At 50.5% G+C, this 22,672-nt stretch overlaps 1 protein-coding gene across 1 annotated transcript in view; it reads right to left on the bottom strand.

Annotated features, from left to right (window-relative positions):
• Positions 1 to 2,297: 2,297 nt before the first annotated feature.
• Positions 2,298 to 22,672, bottom strand: part of Muc2 (mucin 2, oligomeric mucus/gel-forming) — a 32,078-nt gene continuing 11,703 nt past the window's right edge. The window contains exons 27-48 of the mRNA XM_040751385.1: positions 22,501 to 22,544; positions 21,874 to 22,098; positions 13,281 to 20,408; positions 12,411 to 12,650; positions 11,541 to 11,818; positions 11,037 to 11,211; positions 10,297 to 10,544; positions 9,555 to 9,738; positions 9,057 to 9,273; positions 8,184 to 8,362; positions 7,908 to 7,977; positions 7,678 to 7,775; positions 7,518 to 7,549; positions 5,634 to 5,811; positions 5,247 to 5,351; positions 4,998 to 5,038; positions 4,759 to 4,881; positions 4,396 to 4,494; positions 3,448 to 3,576; positions 3,229 to 3,268; positions 2,800 to 2,926; positions 2,298 to 2,675 (exon numbers count right to left, since the gene is read on the bottom strand). Coding sequence (XP_040607319.1) covers positions 2,453 to 2,675; positions 2,800 to 2,926; positions 3,229 to 3,268; positions 3,448 to 3,576; positions 4,396 to 4,494; positions 4,759 to 4,881; positions 4,998 to 5,038; positions 5,247 to 5,351; positions 5,634 to 5,811; positions 7,518 to 7,549; positions 7,678 to 7,775; positions 7,908 to 7,977; positions 8,184 to 8,362; positions 9,057 to 9,273; positions 9,555 to 9,738; positions 10,297 to 10,544; positions 11,037 to 11,211; positions 11,541 to 11,818; positions 12,411 to 12,650; positions 13,281 to 20,408; positions 21,874 to 22,098; positions 22,501 to 22,544 — 10,183 coding nt within the window. The 3' untranslated portion in view covers positions 2,298 to 2,452. The remainder of the gene's footprint in view (positions 2,676 to 2,799; positions 2,927 to 3,228; positions 3,269 to 3,447; positions 3,577 to 4,395; positions 4,495 to 4,758; positions 4,882 to 4,997; positions 5,039 to 5,246; positions 5,352 to 5,633; positions 5,812 to 7,517; positions 7,550 to 7,677; positions 7,776 to 7,907; positions 7,978 to 8,183; positions 8,363 to 9,056; positions 9,274 to 9,554; positions 9,739 to 10,296; positions 10,545 to 11,036; positions 11,212 to 11,540; positions 11,819 to 12,410; positions 12,651 to 13,280; positions 20,409 to 21,873; positions 22,099 to 22,500; positions 22,545 to 22,672) is intronic.

The raw sequence follows: 22,672 nt of genomic DNA on the forward strand, positions 1-22,672 counted from the left end.
GACAGCTGGGAAACCAGCACAGGACCGAACCAGGCCCCCTGAACGTGGGTGTCAGTTGAGGGGCTTGGGCAGTCTATGGCACCCCAGCTGTTTTTACCAGAGACTTTAAACATTAAGGGCAAAGAAGAGCAAGATGGACCCCACCAGCCCTCAGGTTAGCAGGAAGCCAGTTTTGCTTTCCAGTGTTCTTCCTTGAGGGAACAAGACAGTACAGTCAGAGTTGCCCCCTCTCAATCTCACCACAGACAAGGCCATAATCCCGAGTCTAGTGCTTTCCAAGTGTTTATCTCTTTCATTTGTTTGTTTATGTGGGGGCTGCATGTGTAATACAACACGTGTCGAGGTCAGAGGACAACTCCTTGAAGTCAGTCCTCTCCTTCCCCTATGTGGGTCCCAGGCACTGAACTCTGGTTTCCAGGCTTGGTGGCCGTTCTCTTTACCCCTGAATGATCTCACTGGTCCTCAAATGCCTTATGTTTATTGCATTTGCAAATATCCAAGTAATATGGTATTGTTTTACATTTGTGGAAACTAATAGACACCTCCAATCTTGGAGAAATGGCTCAGTCAGTAAAGTACTTGTAAATCAGGCATGAAGACCTATATTCTATCCCCAGAAAACATGCGAAAACTGAGGAGGAAGAGGCAGGAGATCCCTTAGAACTTGCTGGCCAGCTAGCCTAGCCTGATCAGTATGCCGCCCCCCCCAAGTTCAGTGAAGAGACTGTCTCATAAACAAGGTGTACGGCACCTAAAAAATGACATCCAAGGTTGACTACTGCCCTCCACATGCACCCACACATGTGTTCACACATATACACACGGCACAAACACGTACATATAACAGCCTGTAACTCCAGCTCCAGGACATTCACTACTCTCTTGTGGTCTCTGTGTGTGAGCACACATGCGTAAGAGCACAGAACACACACACACACACACACACACACACACACACACACACACACACACTTTCTCTTCCCAAAGAGAGGCCATTTGGGTTTTCTCTTGCATCCAAGAGCCATCACTGGACAGCCACCAACTGCTCCCCCAGCTGCTCAATGGTAGTATTACAATCCCGGCATCCAAAAGTCTGTGCTGAACTGGACCTGAAGGACTTAGTCTGAAAAGACTCCTGAGCTGCCTTTTGCCACCACAACAGAAGAGACCTTGGAGATGAAAGCTGCCCTGTCACCCCAAGTTCTGGGCAGCTGAGATGTGCAGTAGATGCCAGACAGGCAGCAAGTAGGAAGCATGAGGAAGACAGACCTCATGCTGTTGTAAGCCTCCAACATTTGGCAGGTTTTGTCATTGCTGCAAACAGAGTGCATTCTGACTACTATGTGGTAGAAAGTTTTCCTTTAAATATTAATCCTTAGATTTTGATGTTAAACCCAATTCATGATTATTGGGACTCTGAGTAGGAGAGGAGCCTTCATACACACACACACATTTGAACCAAGCTAAGGGAGTTGCTGGTAGGTCTGTGTGGTTTGACATCTCTGCCCAGCAGTCTTTGGGAAGCCATGTTATAGTTTGTGTGCGGAGTATCTCTGCACCCCACTCCACCCCCAAAAAAGGCTCGCAGATTGAAAGGTAAGGGTGTTATCTGGGGAGACTCAGTGGAGGCTGAGACCTGGCTAAAGGTTACAAGGGGCTGACTCCTTGCAGGATATTATCCCTGGCCTTGGCCAGTCATGCTGTGAACAATTTGTCTCTGCCACATGTTCCTGCTGCTTTGGTGTCCTACTCAAATGCATGGGGTCAGCAATCATGGGCTGATCTCTCAAAACCCTGAGCCAATAAACCTTCCTTCCTTTACACTATTATGTAGTTGGGTGTATTTATCACAGTGACACAGATGTAAGCAATACAGTCCACAGCATTGCCACTGCCTTTCCTCCCATTTGTGGCAAAAGCCCTGCCCCTCCTTCTGATGCCTGGGGCCTCTTCAGTGACACACACCATAGGCACAGACACATGGATATACACTTGTGTGACTTGTGTGCATACACACCTGTGTACTCACATCTGAACACAGTCTCCCCACAGCATGTGGACAAAAGTCTGTAAAGGAACTTAAGGGCTTTGCTCACCCAGTGCTCTGAAGACAGCCCAGAGCCCAAGGGAAAGTAATACAGGTGGCAGGGTCACATTGAGTCTGGTGAGCAAAAACTGACCCCAGGGTCTCTGTGGAACCCTCTCCAAACTATCTAGCCCCACCCAGTTCCCAGAAGTCATCCACGTAGTGGACAGCTCTGACTCTTGCAGAGGCAACTGAAACCACACGACCAGAATGGCTATGCCTGGGTTTATTATCAGAAAGCAAGGGATGGAACAGAAACTCTGAAAATAAATATCTGCAGAGAAGAAGCCAAGTTAGAGGTGGAGGAAGTGCAGAGAGTCAGCAGGACGGTGCGAGATGGGAAGGGGTGGGCACAGTAGAACCCATTCACTTCCTTCCCAGAAGCCGGGCACTGGAACGCCTGACGCGGACTTGCTGCGCCTGTGGGAGCCCACAGACAGTGTCCTGGCACAGGCAGCTCTCAATGTGTGTGTAGGTGTGGCTCAGCTCACTGCCATCTGGACATTCCAGGGTCACCTGGCGTTCACTGGTCCTCTCCTCCTTGCAGCAAGAACACTTGTGATCCAGATCCTGGACCTGGGCAGAGTACCTGAGGACAGGAAGGGCAGAATGAGTGCCAGACTCCCTGGGAACAGCATCAGCCTCCTGCCTCGCTGGGGCCTGTCCTTGAGCTCCTCCACCCCTCCATCTCACACTTGCAGCCTGGGACTCACATGGCGAAAGTCCCGCAGGAGCCGGAACAGTAGTTCATGGAGACGTTCTTGGTACAGCCATTGTAGGAAATCTCCTTCAGGACAGTGGTGGCCGAGCAGGGGAAGCTAGTGTTCGTATTAGGGATGCCTGTGGAAGGAGATGCAAGTGCAGGGGGTGGTCTAAGACTGGCTCCCCACCTCTCTCCCCCTCCCTCCCTCCATCCACCCCCATCTGTTGTGCTGTGTCCTCTCCTTTCTCCAAGCATGGCTAGCCCTTAACTCCCAGTCCCACTGTTCTTTTAGGAAATGAGCCCCAACATGCCCTTGTTGGGAGGGGACTCAGATTCCTATATGTCCACATGAGTGTAGGAGACCCAGCAGGGACAGGAGTCCTGAGTCACCCTGTCCTTACGTCTTCCTGCCCAAGGTTCTGGGTAAAGCCGTACTCACATGTCTTACAGCAGCCATTTGCCATGTATGTGATGGAGCCCTGAAGGGAAAGAGGAATGAGAAGGAAGCCCAGAGCACGCCCAGAAGGTAAGTGCCCCCTCTTGCCATGGGCTACATAAGAGCTGACCTATAGAGACTATGCAGCAAGCCTCCTGAAAACCAGGCAGCTGGTGCAACAGTCAGCGCACACATGGCCAGTGCCATAGGGATCCCACTCACCGGAACACAATCACTGGGGTTGAAGTCGGGGCAGGTGATGTTGGAGACAGAGGAGATGAGCTGGTTGCTGATTTTCACGCAGCTGAAGAAGGTACACTTGTCGTTGGGGTTTGTCTGCACGTCCCCAGGCTGTGGACACACGCGGGATGGGGATGAGCAAGTGCACCCCCAGAGGCCAGCCCAGGAAGACCTAGGAGGTACAGCTTCACAGACAGGAGACTAGCCCTTAGGTCCAGAGTCACTGGGCAAGTGACACCCATAAGAGAGTCTTGGAGACAGGAACTTACCTGCTCGCGGTTACATAACACAAAAATCTCTAACCTGGGTCTAACCTGTGAATTAGGAAGTGACTCTGAACAGAGAAAGGGTCTTTGAAAATCTCAAGGAAAGAACCTGATGAGGTCATCGCGCATCAAAGTGGTCCTAGCTCCAGGGATGAGCACCCTTGTGAAAGACATAAGAGGAGACATGGACTCAGATAGAAGGGAGGCTGCTCCATGGAGACAAGTCAGAGATGATGCAAACACAACTGGAGCCCAAAGAGGAGGAGGCCGGAAGGACTCCTCACAGGTTCTTCTAGCCTTGATCCTGGACTTCAGATCTCACTCATACCAAGCTAAGTAGGACCTGGGCTGACTAAAGCCCAGGGGCTGACGAGCCTGGAGCGCTGCGCACTCACTGTTGTCTGTGAACACACTGCGCACTCACTGTCTGTGAACACACTGCGCACTCACTGTTGTCTGTGAACACACTGCGCACTCACTGTTGTCTGTGAACACACTGCGCACTCACTATCTGTGAACACACTGCGCACTCACTGTTGTCTGGGAACACACTGCGCACTCACTGTTGTCTGTGAACACACTGCGCACTCACTGTTGTCTGTGAACACACTGCGCACTCACTATCTGTGAACACACTGCGCACTCACTGTCTGTGAACACACACCTTCAGGATGAGCTGCTGCTCGTTGGGCCTCTCGATGATGCAGTGGGTCTGCTGGCACTTCTTGCAGCACTCCCCGGGGGCCTCCACAAGTTCAAAGCCCTGTGGGCACAGAAGGAGACAAGGCTGAGATCAAAGACTTGTCCCTGCCACCAACCAGGTCCTGGGACCGTTGGAATACCTCACCTTGGAGGAGGCAGCCCGTGGAACAAGCGCCATGGTGGGGGAACAATGTGGCAAGGAATATTTTTTTTAAAAAATTGGAGGCAAATCATGGAAATGAACATGGACCCATGTGCCTCTTAGAAGACGAGAAGTGGGTAAACTGAGTCAGGAAGAGGGAGAGAAGGGAAGAGCCGCACTTACAGAGCTGCAGGAGACATTGCAGGGCACATGGGTACAGGAGATGACATTGAGCTGGGTGGTGTCGTTCTTGGCATCAGTGCATACACAGTCCTGGCACTTGGTGGAATGCACTGGAGATCCAGGCTTTAGGAACAGGCAGAAGTAAGGAGGTCATACACACCATCATCCATGCATACTCCATTTTATGGAGACAGACAATGCCATCCATCCTCCCTGTCCCCTCCCAGTCTAGAACTCACCTGGTATTCAGCGTTCTGGTGCACACACACACCCTTGGGTTCTTGAAAGAAAAAAATGGGAAAAGCCATCAGAGGCCATCCTGAGCCTCAGCCTGGCACACACACCTAAGTAGACTCAGGGTTGTGTGAATACACAGCCATAGCCATGATGTTTATCACGAACAAGGAGAAAGACTGCTCCCTCCATTGGCCCCTTGTTCACAGCCTGCCCTGCCTGTGGCCTTCCCTTGCCCTGCTGGTCTTACTTACCACAGGAGTAAACTGGACAGCATTTTCCAGGCACAATCTGGCTCTTCACTTCGAATCCCAGCAAGCATGAGGGGCGTTCTGCTTTGCATCGTTTGGTGTCACATTCTGAAGGCAGACAAGAGTGTGGTGACCAGGACGGATCACCCAGACAGAGCACCACCTCCCACTGCATAGCATAGATCCAGGCCCCTGTGGAACCCGCCAAGACCAGTACTTGGAGTAGGGGCTCTTGGTCTGATCTAACAACCACTACCACTGCCCTCTCAAGATAATATAACCTGAGCTCACCAACGGGGGATGGCAGAAAGCTCGGTTACACTAGGAGCCACAACAGGACATGGTTCCAGTGGTCTGAGAATGGTTCCCATGCCCCAAGGGTGTCCTTACTGCATGAGGTGATGTTGCAGCACTTGTCATCTGGGTTGACTTCCTCGACAAGGTAGGTGCCATCCTCCTCACATGTGGTCTGGGTTTCCCCAGCACATTTCTTTGTCTGGCAGATAATGCCACTTCCACCCTCTAGGCAAACACAATCTTTGCAGTCAAACTCAAAGCGCTCTCCAAACTGCAAAGAGGAAAGATCAGATTAACACCAGACTAGCCTTACTATGACACTTTCATGGTCAGACAGGGAGAAAAGAGCTGGACCAGGTAGCCAGATGAATGGTCAAGTGAAAAAAGCTTTATCACTCATCACCTCTGAACCCATAGGGAAGGTTCAGGGATGGGCTAGCACTTGTTCATTCAAGGTCACAGATATCACACAGATGTGACTTGCTCATCAACACCTACCAACATCCTCCTGGTATGCAACAGACACACCACACTCTGTCTATTAATTTTTTTAATTGAGCTAAAAAGTCATCCAGTGACTGTGAACACACACAGGAAACAACACTGAAGCGGTCAATGTGCCATCCCACATTTAGTCAGAGTATATGACTGGCGAGCGGATGGGTGGATAGATGAATGGATGGCTTAATGGATGAGTAGATGATTGGAAAGACAGAAGGATGGATGGAGACGCATTGATGGTTGGTTGCACGGATGAATAGTGTGTGGGTAGCTGGATGGGTGGGTGGGTGGATAGATGATAGATGAGTGGATGCTTAGGTAAAGGATGGATGGGCAACGGGTAGGTTTTTGAATTGGTAGATAATGGATATATAGATGGATAGGTAGATGGTAGATAGATGGAGGGTGGGTAAATGGATGAATGAATGAAAAATATACGGATGGTAGATGGTGGTTGGATGAACAGATAGCAGATAGGTGGAGGATGAATGGTTCAGAGGGATGGGTGGTTGGATAGATGAATGGGTGTGGAATAGGTGGATGAATGATGAATGAATGAGTGGAGGATGGATGAAGGATAGATTAATGAATATGGATAGGTGGATGATGGATGGATGACAAATGGATAATGGATGGGATGAAATACAGATGAATAATGGATAGGTGATTACATGATGACTAATGGATGTACAGATGGATATTGTAGTGATATGGTTTATGATTTATTAAAGCTTGACTGAGGATTAGAAAAGCAAAGTCAGCCACAAGATATAGAGGTCAGATAGTGGCGGCACACCTTTAATCCCAGGACTCAGGAGACAAAGGCGGATGGCTCTCTCTGAGTTCAAGGCCACCCAGGCTTACTCAAGACTGAATAAGTTTAAAAGAGAAGTATAGCTCACACCTTTAGTCCCATGATTCATGAGAGGTATATAAATCAGTATCAGGATTCAGTAGGAGGCATTCGTTCTCCAGCCACACTGAGGAGAGGCAGCAGTTTGAGTCTTGGTGAAGAGCTCGTGCATGGATCAGCCCTTTCTGCCTGAGCTATAGAGGTGACAGCTAGTGGTTGGCTGCTTTGTTTTTCTGATCATCAACTTGAACCCCAATACCTGTCTCTGGGTCTTTTATTTATTTTGTTCTAGGATAATTTGGATAGATTAATGGATTATGGATGGGTATTGGATAGATTGATGGGTGGTTGAACAGCTAGATAATGGATAGGTTAGTGGATAGATGGGCAGGTGGATAAATGGATGACAACAGAGGGTTAAATGGATGATAGACAGCTCAAGGTGATGGGCTGATGGACAGATTCACCAGTGGGCACATGGATGAGTGAGCGGATCTCACCCAGGACTTTCATGGCTCATGACTCAGTCTTTGGGACTCCAGACTGTCATATCACTTCACCTCACTCCTTCCCCAAAGATCATGATTTTAGGGAGAATTATCCCAGCACAAGGGGTTACCTACCTCTCTGGGCACATTGTCTGGTCCCACACAGCCTAGGAAAAGAGAGGAAACAAACTCTGATAACACTGTCATGATATTATAGGTAACTGGGGTGTGCCTCCTGGCCCTGCCTCTGTAGACAAAGGAAACAGGAGGGAGGCAGTAGAGGCAGGAGACATACCACAAGTCTTCACACAGACATCATAGCCAGGGGCAAACTTTGTGGTGCCTTCAGGACAGAAGCAGCCTTCCACCAAGAGTGTGGAATTCCCAGAGGAGCTGGAATGGCAAGATATGTGCTCAGAAGGAAGGAGTGACATGGGTTGGGGCACAGCTCTGGGAGCAGGGCTGAAGCTGGCTGGATGGCATGGACAGGACTAGGGAACGAGCAGGAGTCTTCAGGCAGCATACCTGGACTGGCAGGTGGGTTCTTCTGCAGGGCCACAGGCCTGGTACTCCCTGTGAGACGGACACTCCACAGCTGCAGGAGGGGACACAAGAATCAGGAAGGCCATACCCAGAGAGAGAGAAGGCTGTCCCTCCCTGCAGTGACAGAGCTACCCAGCCCTTCCCACCCAAGACTTCACCCCCATGCAAGCAGAGGATGGGGAGCTGCTCAGTTCCCTTGCCTCTCACCCACAGATCCCCAGCATAGGGCATTACATGGGGAGAATGAGAGGCACTTACAGCAGGCGCCCTGGGTATGTTTCCTCCAGTCAATGCAGGTACCCTCCTTGGCACAGAGGGCTGCGTAGGCCTGTACACTGGCACACTCCATACCAGAGCCAGGCACAAAGCAGCTATCAAATAGGCAGGCTTCATAGTAGTGCTTGGGAGGCACGAAGGGGTGACACTGGGAGAACAGGCTGTGCAGGGAGAGATGGTCACACTCTGGTCAGTAACCCAGCCCCTCCACACACTCCCCCGGCCTTTCCCTGCCCTACAGGAGCCTGCTCAGAGGCCCCTGCCAAAGAAGCACTATGGCTACATCAGAGAAGACAGAAACCACTGGTCTCTAGGAAGGGCGGGCACGTGCCTGTGTCATCAGGCATGTAGAGATGTATTCTGCACTGGTTGCCAGCATGTCCCCTTCCAACTATCATGGCAGAGGATCACCTAGCTTTGACTTCAAACACCTCTAGGGGCAGGGAACGTCCTAAGGCTACCAGATTTAGGAGTTCCTGACCTGCGTCCAAGCTCAACCCTGCCTCCCTGATATGCTAATGAATAGTTGATCTATTCAGGGTCGGTAGTTCAGCTGAGCCTGCACCTGGCCAGGAGGTGAGAGACATCTGAAAACAAAGAAAGGTGCTGGGGTGAAAACAGCTAGTGCCTAGGAAAACAAAAGCCAAGTCCCGGGGCCCCTGTGACCTGACACCCATCCACAGTGGCAACCTCAGCTCTTCCAGGCCCGCACAGGCGCTGCTCTGCCTGCTTGGTAGACAGCAGGGACAACAGAGAGATGACACCTCGAGAGCCTGCAGTTTTTGAGGCGGGATCTCAGAAGCCTAAGCTTGTCCTGACCTTCTTGCCTCCATTCCTCCACTTTCCACAGGTCACCTGTCCATGATGAGCTGGCAGATGGGAGACACAGTGCAGTTCTTAGGCACCAGCCCTGGTGTTGTGGTGGCTGGGCGTTTGGTGGTGAAGCCACTGTGGGGACAGTGTGGCTTGGAGGGGTCATTCACCAACCACTGGTCAGCAGAAACTTCACAGTCGGAGATGATCTCCCCACTAGGTAGGATGCAGTCATCTGCAGTATTGTTGTTACAGGTGCCTGTGTACAGAGAAGCCACCCATCAAGCCAGCACCAAGAGCACACTATCAGACTCAGGTCAATCCCTGGCACCTCGCCTTCTCCAGTCCAGGCTCCCTGCATCCCGCTGGTCAGGCAAGAGGGAAAAACTAATGGCAAGCTAACATCTGCTGGCTTCTCACGGGGACCAAACACAAGACAATGCCACAGGGCCTGTCTACAGAGGGACAGAGAACCCACAGCGAGGTGACAGGGGCTCGTGCCCAGTCTTGCCCTCCAAGGAAAGCAGCTAGGGGACTCACCACACTGGCCCTTTGTGTTGTTGCCAAATATGCGGTAGGGTAGCCGGATGGAGAAATACAGGCCATTGTAGGAGATCTGGGCACCCAGCCTGTGGATGTCCACCACAAAGTTGATGCCAGATTCGTATACCTGCACCCCATACTTCTTGTAGGGCAGGGCCACCACCTGCTTGTTCACCTGCACCTGTAGTCAACATGTCTGAGTCAGGCAGGACTTCTGGGACAGGAGCAACAGCCTGACACCTGCTAGAGGCTTGCCCTGCTCTGTCCTCTCCCAGCATTGTCCTCCCTGGAAGCCATATAGCTGATGAGGAAGGCCAAATTGCACCTGGGTATAGCACCTGGGAGGGTATCTCCACCCCTATTTGAAAGGGGAACTTTTCCTGTCCCTCGCCTCCTTCTTACTTCCTTTCCACCCATCCTGGGACAGACCTTTGTCCCAGGAGAAACCAAAGAAGGCTCTTCTCAGACAATTTGAAGCTCAATGAAAGGGTCAGGGCTCCTCAGATGTTTCAATCAACATCACCAATGACCCCATAGGATAGGGAAGACTCAGATCAACATGGTCACTTATCCTCAAAGAGCCTGTGAGAAGAGCTGGCATGACCCTAAGAAGGCTCTACGTGTGCCATGGCTCCAGCCTGGTCCAATGGTCCTGCAGCCTAACCCTCTGTTGCCTGGGTTCACAGTATAAGGCCACGACAGACACACTATGGATACCCAGGCAGCCCCAGCCACATACCTGCACCTCAATGGGCATCAACTGTGTGGTCTTGATCTGCACTTCCTGGGTCTCATGGCGCACAATAAGCGTGCGGGGGCAGGACACCTTGTCATTGACATCACAATGGTAGTTGTCAATGTAGACCCCAAAGTTGTCCACTGTGGGGATAATCTCCTCCATCAGCACGTAGGTGCAGTTACCCTGGTAACTGTAGTAGAGTCCATCAAAGGTGACATAGTGCGGGTCCCCCCAGCCAGTGCAGTAGCCTGTGGAAGACGCTCTGTAAGTTGATGTCACCAAGCCAGAACCACTTGGATCAAGTCATGGTTAGGATTCAAGGGATAGGCTGGAAAAGCAGCAGTAACTAAAAGAGTCTAAAAAACCTGGTCCCTAGGTTGGGTCACTAGGGGCACCCAAGCTGGAGGACATCTTCTAAAAGCATCTTTCCAGTTGGTCCAGAGACATGCCCCCCATTCTGCAGGGTGAGACCTTGCTTTAGAGACAGAAGGTCACTCCTAACCTCAGAAACATCCTTGCTCAGAAAGGTGCCTCTTCCCTACCAGTCAAGGCTTCTACCTACCCAACCTCCTACCCAGGGAGACAGAAGGAGTATAGAGAAGTCCCTAAGTCTGTGTGTGCACAGCCTACAGCAGAAACTTAGCAATCAAGGTCTGTTCCCAGGAGGCTGGCCCTGAAGCCACCAGTACCAAAGAAGAAACGACCCTGGCAGGAGCATCCCAGATAGCTAAGAGCCTTACAGTCACACTCCCAGTGCCAGCAGCAGCCATTAGGGTCAACGACACGCACGGGCTTGAGGCCATTGGAACAGGTGGGCATGGGTGGGGGATTGCATTCCAGCTCTACAATCTCCACTACGTTGTCATGGTTGCAAATGGCCATGGTACAGTTACATAGCCACCAGGTCTCATTCACCTGCAGGATAGAGGGTGTGGAACAGTCAGCAGGCAGCCCAGCTTAGCCTCCCCAGTCTACACAGGAGGATAGGACCCACTCAAGGATGGAGCTGAGGGAGGCTAGGATAAGGACAAGAAAGGCAGGATATGGTGAAAAGAGAGAAGGCCAGTAGACCCTTACCCACAATGTTTTGTGAAGCATCAGCTCTACAGGAGGAAGGTGAGGGTGTGGGAGTATGGGTGTCTTGGACAACCAGAAAGGGTGCCATTCAGATGGTGGGTGCCTGGACAAGGACCTGTTCAGTGCCAGGGTAACAAAGCCACATACTCCACGTACTGCCCACTGACCTGTCTTGGAGGATCAAAGTCGAGGCAACCACGGCTGGAGTTTGTGACTGTTGTACTGTGTGTTGATGGTGATGTGGTAGATGGTGTAGAGGGTGTAGACTTTGGAGATGTGGTAGATGGTGTGGAGGGTGTGGTCGTCAGGGAGGACGTTGGTGTTGAAGGTGTAGAAGGTGAGGGAGTAGATGGGCAGGACCAATTGAAGAACTGGACTTGGCAGTCCACAGAGCAGTTCACATAATAGCAGGTGTCCCCCAAGGTTTTGTTGTAAATCAGTTCACCTACGAGGGAAGAGGGTGCAGTCTTTACACCATTCAGAGGCAGAGCGGGCAACTAGAACACACTGATAGACCCCATGAAGGCCATGGAAGGGACCCACTATATGGAGGAGGGGCTTATGAGTGATGAGCAGGGTTAGATGAAGTACGCGGGTAAACCCCTAGCATGCCATCAGAGACATTACAAGAAGTAGAAGAGACATTTGTGCCATCTCACCCCCTGATGCCTGCACCATGTTTTCATGCAGGATGAAGAACTCATCAGGTGCCAGTGCCATGTTCCTATACTTCCTAACTCCAAACTGTCAGCCGAATGACCCTCTATCATTTATAAATCATCTGGCCTCGAGTATTTTGTTACAACAACAGAAAATGGACTAAGACACGCCTCTACTTGTTCTCCAAGGCTTGGAAGAGCCCTGGCCTCTGGTTCATGTTCCCAGCAAGGTGAAGTTGGCCATGAAAGCATACACCCATGACCAGCCTCCAGCCTCCTGAGCAAGCTTTGAGTTGGGATCTGACCCTGATTCCACCCACTGGGAAGAGCAGGAACCAGCCTGAGCTTTGTGACTGTTAGACATGAGACTTTGGATACCTGGGTTATAGTAAATGCCATCCAAAATGCAGCAACTGAGGTGGGTGCTGGGAGAAGTGATTGGGGAAACTGAGGAGACTGTCCCCCAAGATGAGGTCCTGGTGGTCTTCCAAGTAGTTGGTGTGGTTGACGAGAGACTTGTCTGGGTAACAGGTTCTGTGGTAGACACTGGCACAATGGGAGATGTAGGGGTGGGCGTGGAGGGTGGTCTTACGGTGGACAAAGTTGGCCCTGGTGTGCCTGTAAGAACAGTTACATTGTGGGCCTATAACATTGTTCATCCCAGATGCTGCAGAGCTCAACCTGCAGGCCCAACCACATAGACATAACAGCTGGCTTAAGAAGCCATGATGAGGTGTCAAAGCCTTGTATCCACTCACCAGGATTTGACATCACCATGCATGCTGTGTGATTGTCACACTGAACACTGGACATCAGACAGTGCCCTCCAAGCTACCTAGCTACTCTCCAAGACCTCTTGTGCCAAGCCCAGACACAGGAATGGCCCTCTGGCTTACACCAGCCCTGGCCCAATGCAGCCCAGGACTTCCCTAGGACAGATTTTCCCAGAGTCCCATCAGTGTTGGGCTGCAAAGTCTATGCTAAAGTAGCTCTGCTTGAGGAAAAACTATCTACAGAAAGATAGTGACCTTTGTTTCCTTACAATTCATCACTCTCAGGATTCTGACTCAGTAGACAAAAGGTTAGCCTGCCTCGGACCTTCTATGGGACTTGCCTCACTGCACAAGAACAGCCATGAAGCACAAAGTGCTAACTGCAGGCTCAGGTCTTGAGGTCACAAGGCTTCCCTGGCAAAACAAAGCTCTCCTAAGAGAAGAGGAATAAGGGTGGCTTCACATGAGTGCTTACCAGAAGTTGTGGTAGGTCCTGGTGTTGATCCTGGAGAAGAGGATGTAGTGCCCACTGATGATATTGTTCCAGGTGATGATGCTGTGCTAGACGTTGCTATTGTAGTTACAGGGGTACTTGAAAAGATGATGGGCTCCGTGGGAGGGAAAGTAGACACAGAGGTCACAGGCGAGGAGGGCTTGGTTGGAGGTTTGGAAGAAGTTGAAACTGTAGTAGGGACTGTGTATGTAGGGGTAGATGTCTCTTTGGTTGTGGTGGTGGGTTTGGGGGATGAGGTTTGGCTAGTAGGAGATGATGAGGTTGTGCTTTCAGTAGAGGTAGAGATTGGGAATGGTGTCCCGGAAGTAGTGGAAGATGGGCTCTGAGTCTCTGTGATTGTGGCAGTGGGTGTTGTGGTGGGGTGATGTGTGATGGTGGTAGCAGTAATAGTAGAGGATGAGGGTGAGATGGTTGTGATACTAGAGCTTGGAGTAGGTATCTCCGTGACAGTAGGTGTGGCAGAGGGGGGCACTGTACCAGTGGGGATTGGACTGGTTGTCGGTGTGGTCGTAGATGTTGGAGTGGGGGTGCCTGTGTAGGGTGTGGTTGTTATGGTCCCTGTGGTAGTAGATGTTGAGGTCGAGGTCTCTGTGGTGGTAGGTGGTTTTGGAGTCACTGTAGTAGAGGAGGTTGGAACAGTTGTCTGTGTGGTGGTAGATGGTGGGGTTGAAGGCACTGGGGTTGTAGTCACTGTAGTGGTAGGTGTTTGACTAGTTGTCTCTGTGGTGGTAGATGGTGGGGTTGAAGGCTGTGGGGTTGTAGTCACTGTAGTGGTAGGTGTTGGACTAGTTGACTGTGTGGTGGTAGATGGTGAGGTTGAAGGCTCTGGGGTTGGAGTCACTGTAGTGGTAGGTGTTGGACTAGTTGTCTGTGTAGTGGTAGATGGTGGGGTTGAAGGCACTGGGGTTGTAGTCACTGTAGTGGTAGGTGTTGGACTAGTTGACTGTGTGGTGGTAGATGGTGGGGTTGAAGGCTCTGGGGTTGTAGTCACTGTAGTGGTAGGTGTCGGACTAGTTGACTGTGTGGTGGTAGATGGTGAGGTTGAAGGCTCTGGGGTTGGAGTCACTGTAGTGGTAGGTGTTGGACTAGTTGACTGTGTGGTGGTAGATGGTGGGGTTGAAGGCACTGGGGTTGTAGTCACTGTAGTGGTAGGTGTTGGACTAGTTGACTGTGTGGTGGTAGATGGTGGGGTTGAAGGCACTGGGGTTGTAGTCACTGTAGTGGTAGGTGTTGGACTAGTTGTCTGTGTAGTGGTAGATGGTGTGGTTGAGGTCTCTGGGGTTGGAGTCACTGTAGTGGTAGGTGTTGGACTAGTTGACTGTGTGGTGGTAGATGGTGGGGTTGAAGGCTCTGGAGTTGGGGTCACTGTAGTGGTAGGTGTTGGACTAGTTGTCTGTGTAGTGGTAGATGGTGGGGTTGAAGGCACTGGGGTTGTAGTCACTGTAGTGGTAGGTGTTGGACTAGTTGACTGTGTGGTGGTAGATGGTGAGGTTGAAGGCTCTGGAGTTGGGGTCACTGTAGTGGTAGGTATTGGACTAGTTGTCTGTGTAGTGGTAGATGGTGGGGTTGAAGGCACTGGGGTTGTAGTCACTGTAGTGGTAGGTGTTGGACTAGTTGTCTGTGTAGTAGTAGATGGTGGGGTTGAAGGCACTGGGGTTGCAGTCACTGTAGTGGTAGGTGTTGGACTAGTTGTCTGTGTGGTGGTAGATGGTGGGGTTGAAGGCTCTGGGGTTGGAGTCACTGTAGTGGTAGGTGTTGGACTAGTTGTCTGTGTAGTGGTAGATGGTGGGGTTGAAGGCTCTGGGGTTGTAGTCACTGTAGTGGTAGGTGTTGGACTAGTTGTCTGTGTGGTGGTAGATGGTGGGGTTGAAGGCTCTGGGGTTGGAGTCACTGTAGTGGTAGGTGTTGGACTAGTTGTCTGTGTGGTGGTAGATGGTGGGGTTGAAGGCACTGGTGTTGTAGTCACTGTAGTGGTAGGTGTTGGACTAGTTGACTGTGTGGTGGTAGATGGTGAGGTTGAAGGCTCTGGGGTTGGAGTCACTGTAGTGGTAGGTGTCGGACTAGTTGACTGTGTGGTGGTAGATGGTGGGGTTGAAGGCACTGGGGTTGTAGTCACTGTAGAGGTAGGTGTTGGACTAGTTGACTGTGTGGTGGTAGATGGTGGGGTTGAAGGCTCTGGAGTTGCAGTCACTGTAGTGGTAGGTGTTGGACTAGTTGTCTGTGTGGTGGTAGATGGTGGGGTTGAAGGCTCTGGGGTTGGAGTCACTGTAGTGGTAGGTGTTGGACTAGTTGACTGTGTGGTGGTAGATGGTGGGGTTGAAGGCACTGGGGTTGTAGTCACTGTAGAGGTAGGTGTTGGACTAGTTGACTGTGTGGTGGTAGATGGTGGGGTTGAAGGCTCTGGTGTTGGGGTCACTGTAGTGGTAGGTGTTGGACTAGTTGTCTGTGTGGTGGTAGATGGTGGGGTTGAAGGCACTGGGGTTAGAGTCACTGTAGTGGTAGGTGTTGGACTAGTTGTCTGTGTAGTGGTAGATGGTGGGGTTGAGGTCTCTGGTTTTGGAGTCACTGTAGTGGTAGGTGTTGGACTAGTTGTCTGTGTGGTGGTAGATGGTGGGGTTGAAGGCTCTGGGGTTGGAGTCACTGTAGTGGTAGGTGTTGGACTAGTTGTCTGTATGGTGGTAGATGGTGTGGTTGAGGTCTCTGGTTTTGGAGTCACTATAGTGGTAGGTGTTCGACTGGTTGTCTGTGTGGTGGTAGATGGTGGGGTTGAAGTCACTGGGGTTGTAGTCACTGTAGTGGTAGGTGTTGGACCAGTTGTCTGTGTGGTGGTAGATGGTGGGGTTGAAGGCACTGGGGTTGTAGTCACTGTAGTGGTAGGTGTTGGACTAGTTGACTGTGTGGTGGTAGATGGTGGGGTTGAAGGCACTGGGGTTGTAGTCACTGTAGTGGTAGGTGTTGGACTAGTTGTCTGTGTAGTGGTAGATGGTGGGGTTGAAGGCTCTGGGGTTGGAGTCACTGTAGTGGTAGGTGTTGGACTAGTTGACTGTGTGGTGGTAGATGGTGGGGTTGAAGGCTCTGGAGTTGGGGTCACTGTAGTGGTAGGTGTTGGACTAGTTGTCTGTGTAGTGGTAGATGGTGGGGTTGAAGGCACTGGGGTTGTAGTCACTGTAGTGGTAGGTGTTGGACTAGTTGACTGTGTGGTGGTAGATGGTGGGGTTGAAGGCTCTGGAGTTGGGGTCACTGTAGTGGTAGGTGTTGGACTAGTTGTCTGTGTAGTGGTAGATGGTGGGGTTGAAGGCACTGGGGTTGTAGTCACTGTAGTGGTAGGTGTTGGACTAGTTGACTGTGTGGTGGTAGATGGTGGGGTTGAAGGCTCTGGAGTTGAGGTCACTGTAGTGGTAGGTGTTGGACTAGTTGTCTGTGTAGTGGTAGATGGTGGGGTTGAAGGCACTGGGGTTGTAGTCACTGTAGTGGTAGGTGTTGGACTAGTTGACTGTGTGGTGGTAGATGGTGAGGTTGAAGGCTCTGGGGTTGTAGTCACTGTAGTGGTAGGTGTCGGACTAGTTGTCTGTGTAGTGGTAGATGGTGGGGTTGAAGGCTCTGGGGTTGCAGTCACTGTAGTGGTAGGTGTTGGACTAGTTGTCTGTGTAGTGGTCGATGGTGGGGTTGAAGGCACGGGGGTTGTAGTCACTGTAGTGGTAGGTGTTGGACTAGTTGACTGTGTGGTGGTAGATGATGGGGTTGAAGGCACTGGGGTTGTAGTCACTGTAGTGGTAGGTGTTGGACTAGTTGACTGTGTGGTGGTAGATGGTGTAGTTGAGGTCTCTGGGGTTGGAGTCACTGTAGTGGTAGGTGTTGGACTAGTTGTCTGTGTGGTGGTAGATGGTGGGGTTGAGGATTCTGGTGTTGGAGTGACTGTAGTGGTAGGTGTTGGACTAGTTGACTGTGTGGTGGTAGATGGTGGGGTTGAGGGCTCTGGTGTTGGAGTGACTGTAGTGGTAGGTGTTGGACTAGTTGTCTGTGTGGTGGTAGATGGTGTGGTTGAAGGTACTGGGGTTGGAGTCACTGTAGTGGTAGGTGTTGGACTAGTTGACTGTGTGGTGGTAGATGGTGAGGTTGAAGGCTCTGGGGTTGGAGTCACTGTAGTGGTAGGTGTTGGACGAGTTGTCTGTGTAGTGGTAGATGTTGTGGTTGAAGGCACTGGGGTTGTAGTCACTGTAGTGGTAGGTGTTGGACTAGTTGACTGTGTGGTGGTAGATGGTGAGGTTGAAGGCTCTGGTGTTGGAGTCACTGTAGTGGTAGGTGTTGGACTAGTTGACTGTGTGGTGGTAGATGGTGGGGTTGAAGGCTCTGGGGTTGGAGTCACTGTAGTGGTAGGTGTTGGACTAGTTGACTGTGTGGTGGTAGATGGTGAGGTTGAAGGCTCTGGGGTTGGAGTCACTGTAGTGGTAGGTGTTGGACTAGTTGACTGTGTGGTGGTAAATGGTGAGGTTGAAGGCTCTGGTGTTGGAGTCACTGTAGTGGTAGGTGTTGGACTAGTTGACTGTGTGGTGGTAGATGGTGGGGTTGAAGGCTCTGGGGTTGTAGTCACTGTAGTGGTAGCTGTTGGGCTAGTTGACTGTGTGGTGGTAGATGGTGGGGTTGAAGGCTCTGGGGTTGTAGTCACTGTAGTGGTAGGTGTTGGACTAGTTGTCTGTGTGGTGGTAGATGGTGTGGTTGAGGTCTCTGGGGTTGGAGTCACTGTAGTGGTAGGTGTTGGACTAGTTGTCTGTGTGGTGGTAGATGGTGGGGTTGAAGGCTCTGGTGTTGGAGTCACTGTAGTGGTAGGTGTTGGACTAGTTGTCCGTGTGGTGGTAGATGGTGTGGTTGAGGTCTCTGGGGTTGCAGTCGCTGTAGTGGTAGGTGTTGGACTAGTTGTCTGTGTGGTGGTAGATGGTGGGGTTGAAGGCTCTGGGGTTGTAGTCACTGTAGTGGTAGGTGTTGGACTAGTTGACTGTGTGGTGGTAGATGGTGGGGTTGAAGGCTCTGGGGTTGGAGTCACTGTAGTGGTAGGTGTTTGGCTAGTTGTCTGTGTGGTGGTAGATGGTGGGGTTGAAGGCTCTGGGGTTGGAGTCACTGTAGTGGTAGGTGTTGGGCTAGTTGTCTGTGTGGTGGTAGATGGTGTGGTTGAAGACACTGGGGTTGCAGTCACTGTAGTGGTAGGTGTTGGACTAGGTGACTGTGTGGTGGTAGATGGTGTGGTGGAAGGCTCTGGGGTTGTAGTCACTGTATTATTAGGTGTTGGACTAGTTGTCTGTGTGGTGGTAGATGGTGTGGTTGAGGTCTCTGGTGTTGCAGTCACTGTAGTGGTAGGTGTTGGACTAGTTGACTGTGTGGTGGTAGATGGTGTGGTTGAAGGCACTGGGGTTGCAGTCACTGTAGTGGAAGGTGTTGGACTAGTTGACTGTGTGGTGGTAGATGGTGTGGTTGGAGGCACTGGGGTCGGAGTTACTGTAGTAGAAGGTATTGGAACAGTTGACTGTGTGGTGGTAGATGGTGTGGTTGTACGCACTGGGGTCGGAGTCACTGTAGTAGAAGGTGTTGGCCTAGTTGTCTGTGTGGTGGTAGATGGTGTGGTGGGAGGCACTGGGGTCGGAGTTACTGTAGTAGAAGGTGTTGGAACAGTTGACTGTGTGGTGGTAGATGGTGGGGTTGAAGGTACTGGTGTTGGAGTCACTGTAGTGGTAGTTGTTGGACTAGTTGTCTGTGTGGTGGTAGATGGTGTGGTTGAGGGCTCTGGGGTTGGAGTTACTGTAGTAGGTGTTGGACTAGTTGTCTTTGTGGTTGTTGAAGTTTGTGTAGTCGTCGTAATTGGATAGCATTTTGGATTACAACAATAAACATTGATCTCATAGTTGAGACATATGGGCATTGGGTTCTTTCCTCCTATTTCCTGTTCTTCATTTCTGCATACCAGCCCAACATTTTTGTCACAAGTGACTTTCTGTCCTAGCTGATCAAGTGGTGTGTTTTCAAACATTGCTGCTCTACATGAGATGTTATCCACTACCCAGCCTGGGTCACAGGCATCTCCAATCATTTCAAAATCTCCACCTCCTGGACCAAAGTTGGGCTTGCCAGAATCTTGCCATCCAGTCCACTTGCATTTAGTGCATGTAGTTGGTGGTAATGTGGTGGTGGATAGGGTAGACACAGTTGTTGTTATGGTAGTTGAGGTACTTGGTGATGTGGCAGTTGAGGATGCCGATGAAGTAATTGGGGAAGTTGTAGCAGAGGTGGTTTGTGAACTGTTAGGAGATGTGGTTGATGAAGATGTTTGTGAAGTGGTAAATGAAATGCTTGGAGTAATGGTCGATGAGGTGGTTGATGTAGTGGTCAGTGAAGTGGTTGGTGAAATTGTTAATGTAGTGGTAGGCAAGCTTGTTGGTGATATGGAAACTGAGCTAGATGGTGAAACTGTCAAAGTGGTAGGTGATGTTGTTGGTGAAGTTGTAGATGAAGTCAGTGGGGAACTTGTAGGTAAGGTGGTTGGTGAAGAGGTAGGTGGAGTTGGTGGTGAAGAGGTAGGTGGAGTTGTTGAAGTTGTAGATGAAGTCAGTGGGGAACTTGTAGGTAAGGTGGTTGGTGAAGAGGTAGGTGGAGTTGGTGGTGAAGAGGTAGGTGGAGTTGTTGAAGTTGTAGATGAAGTCAGTGGGGAACTTGTAGGTAAGGTGGTTGGTGAAGAGGTAGGTGGAGTTGTTGGTGAAGTGGTTGGTGAGGTCGTTGGTGAAGTTGTAGGTAAGATGGTTGGAGTAGTACAGTATTCCATTGGGAAGCAACAGTTGACTCGTATCTCATAGTCATAACAACGTTCAAATACTCCATTTCCATGCTGATACTGGTCTGAGTTATTGCAAACAAGCCCAGCTGAGACATTACACTGTACCTTCTGGTCCAGCTCCTCCCAGCTGAGATTGGGTTCTGTGGCTGACCTGCACTCAATGTCCACAGGAGCACTGCAGATGCTGTCAAAGGTCTCTCTGTCACCATCATCACTGCCAATACTAGGATGGTTATTGTTGATCCAATCAGACCAGAAGCAGCATGGTCCTAGGGAAGTAAAATTACATATAGGTCATTAATTCTTGAGAGAGGCTATGATGATTCAAAGTCCCCAGTGACCTCTGCAGCCACCCCACAGATACACTTGCCCTCCCCATCATCACCAAGGGACCAGGTTTATAGAGCCAGAGTTCAAAATAGACCTATTTTTGCAGCTGAAAGACTATGGCCCAGAGAGAAGGGGCTACCCAAGGCCATGTCTAATTGGAATATATCCTGGTCTTAGAGTTCCAGCTCAGTAACCCTTTCTTGGCAATATATGTGAAAAAAGACTAATAAGAGACCCATCCCTAAGAAAGAGTGTGAAAGGGGCTTTGTCTATTCCTGATCAAGATGAGGTCATCCACACAGGTCAGATCCCACCTTTCTGTCCATGGACTTGTCAAACAGTGAATAAATACATCTGTGGCCCACAAGCAGATAAGTGCAGCCTGCCCTCACTTCTGCTTCTGAAGGAAACCAGGAGGGACTTAGAAAGTTTTTCTCTTCTCGGCCCTACTTATCATGGGAAAGTATTGTCAATGTCACTTATTAGGAGCTGTTGATGGAACATCAATCAAGGAAAAAAGAAGGATATTACTTCACAGTTTAAGTCTTTTGTTTTAAGCATGGTCTTGCTACACAGCCCTAGACAGCCTGGACTCTCTACATAGACTGTAGGCCTCAAACTTGTGGCGATCATCCTCCCAAGTGCTGGTTGTTAAGTGTGCACCACCTACTCTGCCTGCATTGTATGTGTGTGCATGTTTGTGTGTATACATGTGTTTGCATATATGCATGGACATGTCTGTATGTGAGTGTAGAGAACAGAAGACAATCTCCAGTGTCTTTCTCAAGAATTGCCATCTACTTCCTTTCAGACGAGGTCTCCCATTCACCTGGAACTTGCCAATGAAGTTGTACTGTCTTGCCAGTGAGCAAGAGTGGGATTACAGCTGGGCGTTTGTGGCTTACACCTTTAATCCCAGCACTCGGGAGGCAGAGACAGGCGGATCTCTGTGAGTTCGAGGCCAGTCTGGTCTACAGAGAGAGTTCCAGGACAGCCTCCAAAGCCACAGAGAAACCTGTCTCAGAAAAACCAAAAAAAAAAAAGAGTGGGATTACAAAAGTGTACCCCTATGCCTGGGGTTCAAACTCAGGTCCTCATGCTTGTGAAGCAAGTGCTTTGCCAACTGATCCCTAAGTCCAGCCCAAAATTATAGGTGTTCTTCCCCATGTCTGTCATACCCCTGACAGTTCACTCACCATAGATATGTTTGAACTGGAACAAAATTAGAAGAATGTAAGGACATCCTCCACTGTCTCCTGAGTTCAGAGAAATGTCAATGCCACCTAAACTCTCAGTTGACTTGATGAACAGAGGCTAAATACACAGACCTGGCTCTGGCCCTCAGAAGAAAAAGAATTCATGCTGGATTCTCAAAAAGACAAAAGCTCCAAGAATAAACCTCACCTTCAGTGGTGGTCATCGTGGCTGTGGTGGTGGTAGTGGCAGTGGTTGTTGTGGTGGTGGTGGTGGAGATGGGGGTGGTGGTGGAGACTGTGGTGAAGCTTGTCAGGGTGGATGGGGGTGGCGTGGAGGAGCCGCAAATATTGAAGTGTTTCTCCACTGTCCCGTTGGGGCCGCAGAACTCCCAGTAGCAGAAGACACCATCCTGGGTCTGGTTAATAATCTTCCCTGCACACAGAGTATGAGACCATCAACCCAAGGGGACAGACTGACTTTCAAGGCTTCCCCAATTTATCACATTTGCAGGAAGAGTGGGATACATTCAGGCAGGACTGCATTCCCAGAACCTCCTAGAACCCAGATGAAAGATGCACTAGAAATTCCCCATAGGGTACCACTCCCATTGGAGAAAGGGAACAAAGATGTGTAGTGTGGTTCCCTCAGGCTTGCTGCACAGCTCAGCAAGTTGGATCTGGAAAGGACCTGGGCAACAAAAAAACAGAGTCCAGGAAGAAATCAACCTCTACCCAAGGCCAGGTCCCTTGGGTACAAGAACAGCACAGCCCATAGGCTTCCCAGGTTGGGACCTCTAACCCTCTACCTCCAGGATCCCAGCAGAGAGCAGCTTACCTTTATCCGGCTGGCAGGTGATTTCTGAGGTGCTGGTGCATATACTGAAAGGAAAGTATAGATGCTGCAGGTCCTCCCCATACCCTCCCTCCTCATAGACACCACATGCCCATCTCCCTGTGCTTGGGCCCAAAGCCCCAGAGTAGTGCCCCAAACACGAGCTACAGAGGAA

This window comes from Mesocricetus auratus, unplaced genomic scaffold (assembly GCF_017639785.1).
Source record: "Mesocricetus auratus isolate SY011 unplaced genomic scaffold, BCM_Maur_2.0 Super-Scaffold_4256, whole genome shotgun sequence".
NCBI classification, from domain to species: domain Eukaryota; kingdom Metazoa; phylum Chordata; class Mammalia; order Rodentia; family Cricetidae; genus Mesocricetus; species Mesocricetus auratus.